The following is a 14,198-nucleotide window of genomic DNA, read 5'->3' as shown; positions in this document are numbered from 1 at the left end:
ATACATTTCAGAAATGGATGATTTGGGTTGATGCATTTGAACCTTTAAAAATTTTATGAGTTAAAATAATTAAGTCAGTGACATTTAGAAACACTGCTGCTGCCTTCTGTGTTCTCAACAGATTCTAAATTCAGCTATATATCTCTTGTGATTACAAGATATGATTACAAATAGCAATAATTGTTGCAAAACAAATTACAGAGTGACACAGGAAAACATTCCCCCTCCAACAGAGAGGGGGAGTGGATTACCTCACACATATAGCCTGCAGGTTATATAATAAAGATTGCAGGCTTTAAAATGAAAAAGAAATGTATGCCAAAATAGAAAAATGATTTCATGATAAACAAACACAGATTCTTTTGTTTAGGGGAAAACACCTAAAGAATCGATGAGAAAATTCAGGCACAAATATTTAAGTGTTTATGGCTCTAGAAACTGTTTCTAAAAAGCTTATTCATTCATTTCCATAACTATTCATAGGACACAGTCATGCAAATAACAGCTTTATTCATATAGGACTTGAAAATATTACAATTATATTGCACAATATTGCACAACAAATGTACATTTGTACATATACACAATATATTACATTTTTACATTGTGTACATATAATTGTATTATAACAATGTTACATTTATATACAATACGTTACAACTTAGAAATGAGCAATTTCTACTTAGATTCAGTACCCAGACAAAAGTATTATTGTTAATTTTAACCCATACATTTTAGTAAGAAGTGGACAGAGCATTAGCATGACACATTTGAATTACTTCAGGATACATTTTTATATAAGTAACCTCCAGGAAGTTGCCACACACATAGCAATTATTGCAATAGAGATTCCAAGAAGTAGGCCAAGGGACCATTTTATTTTTGTCTGTGGCAGTTCATTCCTTTAACTCAGTTTTTCTCCATCTTTTTAAACCCTTCACTGACAAATATTAAAATCTGATGATTGAAGCTTCCCAGCTCAGCATTCTGTAACACTCTCCTCGCAGAACCTAGAAACCTAATAAAAAATTACTGATAATGAGAAGACTGAATGTACCTTATTATAATTTCTTGGTTGTCTACCTGTTCACTATACTACAAACTCCATGAGGATAGGGTGGGGAAACTGGAAGATAATGGATGGGGATGAAACAAAAAAACATTTTCACTTTGTTTTCTTTATACTTCTTGACTTTTGAGCCATGTCGTGATGGTTAATTTTATGTGTCAACCTGGCTGGGCTAATGGATGCCCAGATAGTTTAAGACATGATTTCTGGGTGTGTCTGTGAGGGTGTTTCCAGGAGATTCACATTTGAATCAGTAGACTGAGTAAAGATGATCCAGCCTCACCTATGTGAGTGGACATCATCCAGTCTATTGAGTGCCAAGATAAAACGGAAAGGTGGACAAAGAATGAATTTTTCTATTCTTGAGTCTGAACATCCATCTTCTTCTGTTTTCGGCCATCAAAGCTCTTGGTTCTTGGGCCTTTGGACTCCAGGACTTGCACCCCCCAGCGCGCGCACACACACACACACACACACACACACACACGTTCTCATACCTTCAGCTGATAGATACTTTATTGGCTCCCCTGGTTCTCAGGACATCGGAATTGGACTGAATTGCACCACTGGCTGTCCTGGTTCTTCAGCTTGCAGATGGCTCTTCCTGGGACTTCTCAGCCTCCATAATGATAAAGTCGGTTCCCGTGATAAATCCCCGTGTGTGTGTGTGTGTGTGTACTACTGGTTTTGCTTCTCTGGAGAACCTAATACACTTGTGAATAAATTTCCTGTTTGAAAATTAAACTAAAAAGTCTTCATGATAAAGCTTTTTTCCTGAATAGTTAGCCCTCAGGTAAACCAGGTTCATTTTTCAATAGGATTCATTGTAATTGGCCACGTCCAGTCACTTTGGTCTGTTAGTATATGAAAGTATCCTGAAAACAGGGAATCAGACATTTTGTTATTCTTGAAATTATTATTTCTATAGTAGAAACGACTGAGAAACAAGATGAATACCAAGGACACACAGTTACTGACAAGAAGATTATAAAGCATAATATGCTAAGCAATGTTATGACAAAAATTATCTCTAAAACAAGACCATCGGGGTCTTTTGGCAGTACTATTAGTCCTCCTCACCCTAATTCCTGTCAAGGTGTGGAGAATCTGGTTAAAAGAGAAATGATTATCATAAAAGAAACAAGGCACTGGGTGCAGTGGCATGCACCTGTACTTCCAGCTGCTAAGGAGGCTGAGACAGGAGCCCAGGAGTTCAAAGCTGTAGTGCACTAGGATCACACCTGTGAATAGCCACTGCACTGCAGCCTGGGCAATATAGCAAGACCTTGTCAAGGAAGGAAGGAAGAAAGGAAAGGAGGAAGGGAGGAAGGGAGGAGAGGGAGGAGGCGGAGGAAAGAAACAGTGACAGTGAAAAAATTGACCAAAGCTAACTTTCAAATTATAGCAGAAAAGGTGTATAAAGAGGGAATTACATATAATTCAGGGCTTTTCCATATAGCTATTTTTTTCTTCAAAGTAAACACCGTTAAAATTGAGCATGGAAATGAATAAACAGTGCATTGTAAATAAATACAAACAGTGAATAGTCATATAAAATCTATGCTTAACCTCATTCAGAATTGACTATATGTAAATTAAAATATTTTCAAGATTTTCATCTACTACATGGCTATAAGTAGAAATTTTATAATGCTAAGTGTTGAAGGTGTTGGGAAAACAGGCATTTTCCTATACCGTGTAGTTTATAGGGAGATAATTAGTTCAACTTTTGGAGGGCTATTGGTCAATATCTATCAAAATGTAAAATACACATAACTTTTGGCTCACAATTCCACCTAATTTATCGAAGAGATAAACTCACTCACAAGTAGCCACAGATTTATACTCAAAGATGCTCACTGCAGTATCATTTGTAAAAACAAATGGAAATACCCTACATTTCTATCAATGGGAGATATAGACATCTAATCACACACCATTCAGTTTTTTAAAATTAGGTGTATACAGGCTAATAAGGAAAACTCTTCAAAATACATATTTTAGATAGGGAAAAGGCCATTAGAGGAGAGTTTATGCAGTATGATCTTATCCAGGCAAAGAGACAGGCGCAAAAATGAACACAGAGAAACACAGCCAGATGTGGTTTATGTACAGAACATTTCCTTACGTGTGTACAGACTTTAAAGCAGCTTTCCCTAGAAAGTGAGAGTTGGAGTTTAGGGAGGTGACACATAGAGCAGGAAGATAATGGGGCAAACTGCTAAGAAGAAATTTACTCCACTTTATACTTTTTGTAATTTTTTTTTCTTGTGATAAGCCTGTTTTTTTTTTTTCCCCAATTTTTTATTGTGGCAAAATACATATAAAATTTACCACCGTAACCTTTTTTAAGCATACAGTTCAATGATATTAAATACATTCATAATTTTGTGCAACTATCACCACCATCCATCTCCAAAATTCATTTCATTGTGTAAAACTGAAACTCTGTATCAATTAAGCAGTAACTCCCCATTCCCTCCCCTTTAGTCTCTGGCTACCACCTTTCTATTTTCTGTTTCTATGATTTTGACCAATCTAAGTACCTTATACAGGTGGAATCATAAAGTATTTGTCTTTTTTGGTTAGATTATTTTGCTTAGCATAATATCCTCAAAATTTATTAATGTTTCAGCATATCAGAATTTCCTTTTTTTTTTTTTTGGTCAGGGTCTTAATCTGCCACTCAGACTGGATTGAAGTGGTGTGATCATAGCTCACTACAGCTTCCGCCTCTCAGGTTCAAGCAATCCTCCCACCTTAGCTTCCCGAGTAGCTAAGACTACAGGCATATGCCACCATGTCTGGCACAATTTTGTATTTTTTGTAGACATGGGATCTCACTATGTTGCCCAGGCTCTTCTTGAACTCCTGGCCTCAAGCAATCCTCCTATCTCAGCCACTCAAAGTGTGTTGGGATTTCAGGCATTAGCCACCACATCCAGCTCCTTTCTTTATAAGGCTGAATATTGCCTTGAATATGTATACCACATTTTCCTTACTCATTCATCTGTCCAGGACACTTGAGTTGCTTTCACATTTCAATTATTGTGAATAATGCTGCTATAAACATTGGTACACAGATAACTCTTTGAGACCATTTCAAAAAATTGCTTTCAATTCTTTTAAGTATATACCCAGAAATGGAATTGCTGGATCATATGGTGATTCTTTTTTCTTTCTTGTTTTTTCATTTTTATTTTTTTGAGACAAAGTCTCACTCTGTCACCCAGGCTGGAGTGCATTGGCACAAGCATGGCTTGTTGAAGCCTTGATCTCCTGGGCTCAAGTGATCCTTCTGCTTCAGCCGAGACTATAGGTATGCTCCATCATGCCCAACTAATTTTGGAAATTTCTTTTTGTAGAGTTGGGATCTCGCTGTGTTGCCCAGGCTGGTCGTGAACTCCTAGGCTCAAGCAATCCTCCCACCATGGCCTCCCCAAGTGCTTGGATTGCAGGTGTGAGCCACCACACCTGGCTGGTAATTCTATTTTTAAATTTTTGAAGAAACGTCATACTGTTTCCCACAGTGACTTTAGCATGAGCCTGCAACATTTTTATAATAAAAAGTTAGCTTTAAAATTATTGGAAGTTCATAGAATATACATTATACTAACAAAAGAATTAATCTGGTCCAGTTCATTGTCTATGAAATATAAGAGTACTAGACTTCAGTCAAGAGACTTGAGATCTAATTTCAGCTTTACCATCCGATTCGAATACCTCTCCAATTGTTCAAATTGGTAGTTAAGCTGAAAATGGCGAACAGGTGAACACTGGCCAGTTGGTAGTTGGTGCCTAGAATACTATGCTGAAAAAAAATCTGAGGGAAAGTGGGAGATTGATGAGCCACTTGTGCCAAAGGTAAAGAAGAAGTGTGTGGTTATTCAGTCACGACCAGGTCAAGCACAACATGGCCTAACCTGTCCCATCTCATGGTGACTGAAACGAGTTGCTGTATTTCTCATTGGAGAATTTTAACACATAGAGGAAGTTTGCAGTTGGCTCACATGTAGAAATCTTGTTACTACGTGTTTTTCTTATCACCCAGTGCTTCTTACTATGACCATTTTCTTCCCATTTTTCAAAATACAAGTACGACTCAGCTATTTACATTAATCAGTGTTAGGTAAAAATGTCCTCTACTTAACAGTCCTCAAAACAGCCTTTGTTAGCTTCTTCTTAAAAGCTCACAAAGACAGAAAGAAATGAAAAGTCACAATACCACCACCAACAGATGGTGGAAATATTATTAATCAAGTATAGGACAGAGCAGCTGGATTGAGGACCTATGATAGCTCCATTTCATTGTATAATCAATTCGTCTCAGCTCTGAAGAAAATGCACATGCACTTTGATTGGGTGACCAATACAATGTAGTAAAGGTAGTGTCTTAATTCAGAAGCAGATAAAACCGACTGTTTATATTAGAATTTGAAATTCAAAGAGGGGGAGAGAGAGGAAACAATGAGGAAATAGGAGAAAGCCATGCTGGAAGATGAATATAGATGAGGAGGGAGTTTAAGCTCAGTAATATTGAGAACTTGAAGAACTTGGTCCCAGGAGCAGAAAGAGATGCTAAAATACCGATTCCAAGTACCATTCATTTTCCTTGGATGTATCATTTAACCAAAACTACAATCTGTCACTTTTTTGTAGGACTATGAAGACCCACATTATCTGCCTTCTGTTTTAGAAATGCAGCCCACGTCATCCCGACATCTAAATGATGTTGTTCTCATCACCTCATTCTCACATCTGCCTGCTGAAATATAAGAAAAGCTTTATTTTGCTGTATCTCAGTATCATTTGTAAATGTCCTTTCTCTAACTTTCCGCTTTCTGGATAAATTCCGACTTTTCAAAAATGCCTAACTCTATCCTTTTTTCTCTGAAGGAAATAATTTGGCAACTTCAGTGGTCATCATTGAATGCAAATTGTAGCATTTCATAAATTTGCATTTCAAGGAACATGACAGTGATTAATAAAAAGAATGAGAAGTTTGGAAATCTTAGAGGGTTGTTCTTGAAACAAGAACAATCCTTCCATGCTTCCTTCCTCAATCTAAGATTTTGTGATGCTGTCTGATGAGCAAAAAAACAAAACCACCTTACCAGGTCTGACAGAGTGACTCAGAAGGGATTATTTTTTTGTTATTTTTAATGCCATAACTTAATTCTTTTATTTAAATGCTAATTGATTATCCTAGTACAACCCTCTAGTGGCAGAATAAATTTCAGTAATGATGTTGATGGCTGCAATATGATCAACTGAAGCCTCCACCACTTGGTACAGAAGGAATGGAAATGATAGGCAGCTCATTAATCATTTATTCCAGAGATGAATGTGTTCAGTTGCTGATAGGGTGCTGTAGGTGAATGCTGCCAAAATGAGAAATGTCAATTGTCAGGCCTCATGCATGATAACTGTGGAGCTATTTTTAAGCTTCTTTGAAGATTAAAGTTATGCCCTTTTTCCCTACAGTTCCATCACATATGCTTGGCAATTCTGTCCTCTGAAAATTCATTTTCACCACACTCAGATGTCTCTGCTTGAGAAAATACATACAGCTCAAAATCTAGCATATTTGAAAAGTTATCTAGAATCTGCAGAGGTCCACACACTGGAAGAGGACTCTAAATGAATAAACAAGAAGTAAAAGATGCAAACCTGGAGATATACTGAGTAACTGTTTTGGCCAGTTTTTCCCATGAGATATGTTTTATCAGGATGATACACGTTTTTAATTTTCCAGGTCCCCATAGGGAACATACATTTTCTGTATTCATGTAACACTTTCTGAAGACAGAAGTAACAAAATTCAATAAAATATATTTAAAAACAACAAAATGTTTCTAAAAGAGTAGTTGTCCCCAGATGAACTTGAAAATCTGTCCCCAGCTTACTTATCTCTAAATTGTGTCTGGTTCTTCCAGTAGAAAAAGAGAAAAAATGTACCCTGTCTGGAGTATTCTCTTTTGAAACCCAACAGTATCTTAACGTTAATTGAAAGAGTTATACTCAATTTTCCAAAAAGCATTTAATGTATTTCAGAAAGCTGTCTATGTTTAAAGTTGCTAATCTGTCCTAAGAGTGAGGTGACCATACATTCCATTTTTGAAGAATGGAAGAAAAAGATCAGAAGATTTAAAATGATAAAACATATTACTTTTTAAAGAAGTATTACTTTATCAAGAGATACTTCTCCCACATTTGTCACATTGCTGAATATGTTTGCTCCATAAATTACACATCTTCATCTATTTTGGGAACATACATGTACCATAAAGATACACATCCATAGTTGTTCAAATATTAAGTATACCTACTTAATGCATAATGAAAGTTTGCAAATTGACAAGGAAAATTTTTTTTTGACATACCACCACAGGAACTTTGTAACACTCAAATTTTTACTATTCAAATTTTTACATTCAAATTTTAACATTCAAATTTTAGCACTATGGTGCTAAAAAGGATACTTAGCTTTACATTTTACGGTAGCGACTTCTTATTTAACTATCATCAGCAAAATATATGGCTGCAATGTGATATAAATCTGGATAAGCATGAATTTGGACATCTATTATTTCAAACTCCAGTCTTTCTTATGTGTAAGTGGAGCTAAAATTCTTTAAATAAAAAAGATGTAAGATAAACAATTTGCATGAATTCTTACATATATGTTTCAAGTTGTGAGACATTAATCCCTCCAAATGCTCCTCCAGACTTCCCTGTCTTTGCGACTTTATATTTTAAGAGACTGATTTGATTCCTGCATCTAAATTTCCAGTTAAGAAATTATGTTAAGGCAATATGCTTTTCATAAATTGAATGATGAAAGTCTCTACTGAATTATTATTGCTGCTGTTTCTAACGTTACATAAATTATCCTTTAATCCTAAAGCTGCCTTTTTAGCAAAGCATTTTAAAACATTGTGCCATTAATAGTAGATGAGAAGAACATTACATTTTTTAAAAATGTTATGGAAATCTCTATTTCCTCAAATTATTTTTAATCAGAAAATAATTTTTAAAGTCCAAAATGAGAAAAAGAAATAGACATTTCCTGGCTTGCCAAAAGAGATGCTAAAATGATACTCTTTTTATGCAAATGCTATAGCAGTTCTAAATATTAAGCTTAATAGATTTGAGTTTGCTGAAAACTATGCTTATATCTACCTCTTCCATTAGACACACAACTCCTCCAAGGCAACTATAGTGCCATCAATCCTTTGACATCAGAACCTTTAACACAGCGTCCAGCACACCCTGGTACGTGTTATGTGTTTTGTTGAAGCAAAGACACACAGGCATGTTCAGAATTCATCACTTAAACCTAAATAACCTGCTATGATTGGAAATGAATTGAGCAAAGTGCACTCCAGATTAGACTGGACAATAATCATATAAATTCAGTACATAGAGGAGGACAGCTTTCCCACCACAGATCCAGAGCCAACACAGAGGAGTCAGGAAATCTCATGAGGAAGATATAGGAGAAAAAATATTGAAATAAAGTTATTAATCATGTACCCACTAAGCTCAGGGAAATCAGAATTATTTTACATATTCATTTCCCAATATGCTAAATAGAGAACATAATGTACTACTTCCAAATGTAATGAAGAATTGAGAGGACTATATCTTGTTATTCCTGTATATTACTAGTATAGAATAAGAAATCTAGAAAATGCTTTCTGAACAAATAGATCTCAATCCAAATTTTCATAATACCTTGTAGCCTGTATTTTCACCTCATAAAATAAATCCTAACACATGATTGTTTCACTGTGTTTAATAACAAGATACAAGGTCATGGATAACTTTTCTAAAAGCCAGTATATATATATACACATATATATGTGTGTACGTATATGTGTATATGGAATACATATATGGGTATAAATATGTATATACATGTATATATACCTATATGTATGTGTGTATATATATGGTGTGTGTGTGTGCAAGAGACAGGAGAGATGCACATACATTTATATGTTCACATATATACATATATATGTGTATATATACGTGTGTGTATATATATGGGGTGTGTGTGTGTGTGCAAGAGACAGAGAGATGCACATACATTTATATATTCATTATTATTGGGAAAAATCAAAGATACAGATATGAAGAAAATGTTACTCAAAATTCCACTCTTTAAAGATGGCCACTGTTAAAAGTTTCTGTATTAACCATATCCCATACAAATATATTTATATGCTAGATATACTATCCTATAACTTCCCTTTCACTTATCATTAAGAAACCTTTGTCAATGAAAATATCTATACTAATTGAATCATTTCTTAGTAACCCACTATATGCATATACAATAATTTATTCTTTTCTATTATTGGACATTTAGGTTTCCAAGTTTTTATTATAAACAATACTGTGTAGAATCATATCATAAAAATATACATCTTTGTGCACTTATGCAATCAATTCCTCAGAAAATATTCCCAGCATACTATGTCAAAGGGTATGAACCTTTTTACGGCTTCTGATTAATAGTTTACCTGTCCTCAAGACTTAAACTCTCATAAGCTGTTATCTCAGAATGTTTCCTTCCCATATCCATGAAAATGCCTATTATTTTAAATCTGTGCAGACAAGCGAAAAGTAATCTACTTTTTAATCAGCATGTTACTGATTTAGCATTTATTTAAATTTGTCAGCTGTTCTATTTTGCTTGCACAAGTCTTTGATTGATATTATCTACTGATTGTTTTTTCCTTGGCTTTGAAAATGTCCTTTATGAATTAAGGCAATTCATCATAAATGTTGTAGTTTATCAATTTGTTTGCTTTGTAACTATTTATGATTTTTGCCATATCAAATTTTGATGATTTGGAAAAGAAGCAAAGGTGTGCCTCCTTTCGCTTTCTTCTTTTTCATTGCCATGTGCAGAACCAGTGACAACAGCATCCACATCTTATTGCTGTCTATAGTGAGAAGGATTCTAGTATTTCTCTAATAGGCATCATGATGTGTGAGACAGTGAAATAGGAGCGGAGAAAATGGAGAGAAAACATTTCCTTTGAATAACAACTAACCTAAAAAACAAGTTAGAGATCAATTTTTGAATTTTATCAAGTGCTTTGTACATCCAAAGAGCTATTGACATGGTTCTTCTTTTGGTGTATTAATACTAAATATGATTAAAATATTACCCAGTACTTAATTCTTGGAATAAACCCTTCTTTGTCATAGTGAATCATTCTCTTATATACAGAACCTACAAAGTAGTACACAGAAGCAGAAAACAGAAATTAAAAGGGCAGCTTAGGAAGTCAAGACTACTGGAATCTAAGTCTTGGCTGTATTTGCTACTCGTGTAACCTAGGACAAGTGAACTGATGTCTCTATGCCTGAATTGCCTCATTTACAGAATGGGGACAATAATGATATAACTACCCCATAGGTTTATTGCAAAAACAGGATAATGTGCTTGGCACCTAGCACATAAAAGGCATTAACAGTAATTTATATACTGCTGCATTTGATAACTAATTTTACTTGTGATTTTATCATGTTAAATTTGTGTTAATTTGGTATCTGGGTTGTTAGCTTTTAAAAACTTTGGGAGGCTTTCCTTCTGTCTCTGTACTCTGGGAGAAGTAGTATTTTATAAAAATTAATATATTTGTAAAGTGTTACCTGTTATAATCAGCAAAGAAACCTATAACATTTGCAGGTAGGAGAGAAAACTTGCAGATGATGTAATGGAAGGAGTAAGTAGTGGATAGGGGAGCTGCTATCTAGCAAGGCCTGTTTCTGTCATTGTGATGTGTGTCACTAGACTTGATACAAGATATTGACCCAAATATGTGTCTCCCACCTCTCTGATGCCTATCTGTGCAGATGTCAGAAATTGTGCCCACTAGCTTTAATTATGGCTATTCCGGGAGAGCAAGTCTCACAGTATACTTCTGAAATTACCACTACCACCCCAACATTTTAACTTAAATGAACATCAAGTGTAGCAGAATGGCAGAAAAGGAAAAAGTACACAGAATAATCCTGGATACTTTCTCCAAGTATCCAGATTAGTGAGTTCAATTTAAACCTAGTTAAATTAAGAGTTGAGAATAGATATAAAAACTTCAAGTTTTCAATAGTCAGTTGTTAAATTTGCTGTAATTTTTTCCTCTGGGTTCATTTTTATATCACGTTTAACTCCTAGGAGGTCAGTTGAAGGATTTTTGCATGCAAAAAAAAAAAAACAGTAATACTCCAAATTTATCCAAATTATGGCATTTTTCTTTTGAGATAGGACTTACTTTTGTTTACCCTATATTTGGAGTATTACTATTATTGGGAATTTTCATTCTTTTTTAAAAAAAATCTATTTCAGCCAACTCACACTAAGGAAATTTTCTTTCTTGAGACAAATGTAGATTCTTTGTTAAAATTATACTGTATTCACTGAAAAAGTACTGATACATGAGCAATCTATGAAAATGAAGGTAACAATGCTAATCACTACCATTTATAGAGCACTATGTGACAGGGATATGGCACTTCATGTTTATTGCATCACCTAATACTCCCACACTCTATGAGGTAGGTATTTTCTGTATCTTTCTTTTTAACATATAAAGAAACTGAAGCTCAAAAAGGTCAAGTCACTTACCCAAGATCCCGAGGCTAGGATTATACTTTATGTTTCAAAGACCATGCTTTTACTACTTGCAGTCAAATGAATGACTGAAGTTGAGTCATCTAATTAAATGCAGAACTACATTCTTTTAAATACTCACTATGTGAAGCATTGACAATGGGAAGCTTTTAAAATAAGGATAAGAACCATTCTGGAAAGTGGGTTAAACTGAAAAACAGAGCCTAAAAGGAATGTTACTTCTAATATTAAGTATGAGGTCTGTCATCAAAATAAGTACCAATATTACTTCATGTGGACTATTTGTAAAGAAACCATAATTTCTTGATACAATGACTTCAACCAGATTTATTCAATCTTTTAAAAATAATAAAAACACTTTTATTAAACACGTCTATTGATCATGTTTAGGTAAAGTATCTTGTCGAGTTTTTAAACCCAAATACCAGTGACTTAGTGATAAAAAAGAGAAAATAATTTGAATCTACCTTCATTGTCCATGCACACTAAAATGCAAAACAAACACCAGAGACATAAACTGCATGTTTGGGCTTCACAGAAAACATTTAAGAGGTTGACACATACATACAATCTTAAAAATGTCACCCTCATATATTAGGATTACAAATACGCATACTACATAATAGACTTTACATTCATGTTTTATGCTGTATTTCCAAAACTTGTAACTATTTCAGATAAATTCAATAATTTTATATTTTACTTTAATGAGAAATGAAAATGTACATAAGAGTCTGACATTACTTAAAGCTGACTTTCATATTTAGGACACAGTAAATTTGAAAGGAACACTTCAAATGAAATATTAAAGGTAAAGGGTATATGTTAATAAAATGAAATCAATTAAGATTTACTCAAACGAAGGCTGGAAAAAGTACCCTTAATAGCAATCTTTAAAAAAATTTGCAATTCCCATGTCTTTCATTTGAAAAGACTCATGTAGGTGAAACATTTAGAGTAGATATGTACCACTTCTTACGTTTTCCTAGAAAAGGGTTTTATGTATCAGATACTCAAGGTTAAAAATAAATTTAATCTACTTTTAATATTTAGGTTGTACCTCTAATCTGACAAATCTTAGTTTTTGTAAGGCAAAACTGCTAATATGAAAGCTCTTAAAATTCTTGTTTTATTTCTCCAAAATCTATAAAATAAAATTAGATTTACTCTTTATGAATACAGATTCAACTACAAAGTTCCTAGTTCAGTCCCTCTGCATATGGCAGATGACAGAGAAGCATCTTGTAAATTCTTTGTATTTCTCTTATAACTATCTAGCTATGAAATGAGAAAAAATAAATTTTAAAATAAAGTCCCTGACTTAGCCCCAGTAACACTTAATATTTAAAAACTTACATCTAAAGTGGTCTCTGAAGTGACCCTATTTCTCCAACACTTCCTAGTCTACCTTGGAAAGAACAAGGTATGGTATTCCAAATCAAGATGGAATTTGACAGTACAGAAACACTGACATTGTACTAAATGGCTAGTTACATATAATCTTGCATAGACTTTGTATGCAGTAAAATGTTCTCAGGTGATGAGGATGACAAATTAGTATGGAGAAAAACCTTTGAAGACAAATCAGGACATTGGAAAGCAAAAGGTAGAAAGTGAAAATTTTGTATGTTCACCTGAAATGGTACATGTTTTTCTCTTCTGAAGAGAAAAAGTCGTAAGATAGATTCTTCCTCTTGACTTTTCTAGGAAGACGATAATGTCTACGCCAAAAGATTGCTTATCTTAAAATCAAAGTATATGAGGGAAAAGGCTCCTTTAAAAAATACATATCTATACATACACACATAAATATGCACACACACATACATATATATAACAGTAATAAAAAATCTTCTCCAGTGTGGTATAGGGGCTCTTCAATTCTAAAAGTAAAAATCTATAATTTTAAATTAATCTGAAAGAAATCTAAGCACAGCTGAACTTAAAACTATTGTCTGAATCATAGAATTAGTCATTTTATTTTAAAAGTGCACATATTTTATTGAAAGATATCCAATTTCAGCTTTGAAGATATAGGCTCAAAATCTGTTCTTGGCTATTCCAGAAATTTTGCTTGTAGAGTGTTCATAATTTCAACCAAAACTTAGAAAGCTTTTCTAAAGTAGACTTTTCAACCTGCTGAACAGAACTCATGTCTATACTGTGATGTTTATTTCAGCAGCATTTGTCTCTGTGAAGCACATCAAAATCACTCAAACATCAAAACTGCTGATCTGATAGAATGATTTATTTTCCCATTACAGGTAAGTCATGAATGACTTGTTCTGAGGTATGTTTCTGAGCTATGAAGGACACCTATTAGAAAGCTCCACACTTGAAGGTTTCTCTTAAGGTGATAACATTTTATGGCTGGACAGCCTCTGCAGGTACCAGATTCCCTGTTGTATCCAACTGCATACATTTACACGTGCATGCAGACACAGGGCACTCTGCATGGTCCCTAAAAAAACAGGT

The 14,198-nt window shown here is 34.2% G+C and overlaps 1 protein-coding gene across 4 annotated transcripts in view; it reads right to left on the bottom strand.

Annotated features, from left to right (window-relative positions):
* Positions 1-493: 493 nt before the first annotated feature.
* LOC105475567 (meiosis regulator for oocyte development) overlaps positions 494-14,198 on the bottom strand; it is a 50,228-nt gene continuing 36,523 nt past the window's right edge. For all 4 annotated transcript variants that reach the window (XM_011730935.3, XM_071094866.1, XM_011730936.3 and 1 more), the window contains exon 12: positions 494-14,184. In XM_011730935.3, the coding sequence (XP_011729237.1) occupies positions 14,088-14,184 (97 nt within the window). In that variant the 3' untranslated portion in view covers positions 494-14,087. The remainder of the gene's footprint in view (positions 14,185-14,198) is intronic.

This window comes from Macaca nemestrina, chromosome 4, assembly GCF_043159975.1.
Source record: "Macaca nemestrina isolate mMacNem1 chromosome 4, mMacNem.hap1, whole genome shotgun sequence".
NCBI classification, from domain to species: Eukaryota; Metazoa; Chordata; class Mammalia; order Primates; family Cercopithecidae; genus Macaca; species Macaca nemestrina.
The sequence above is the reverse complement of the archived record's forward strand: the minus strand, read 5'-3'. Positions and strand labels throughout refer to the sequence as shown.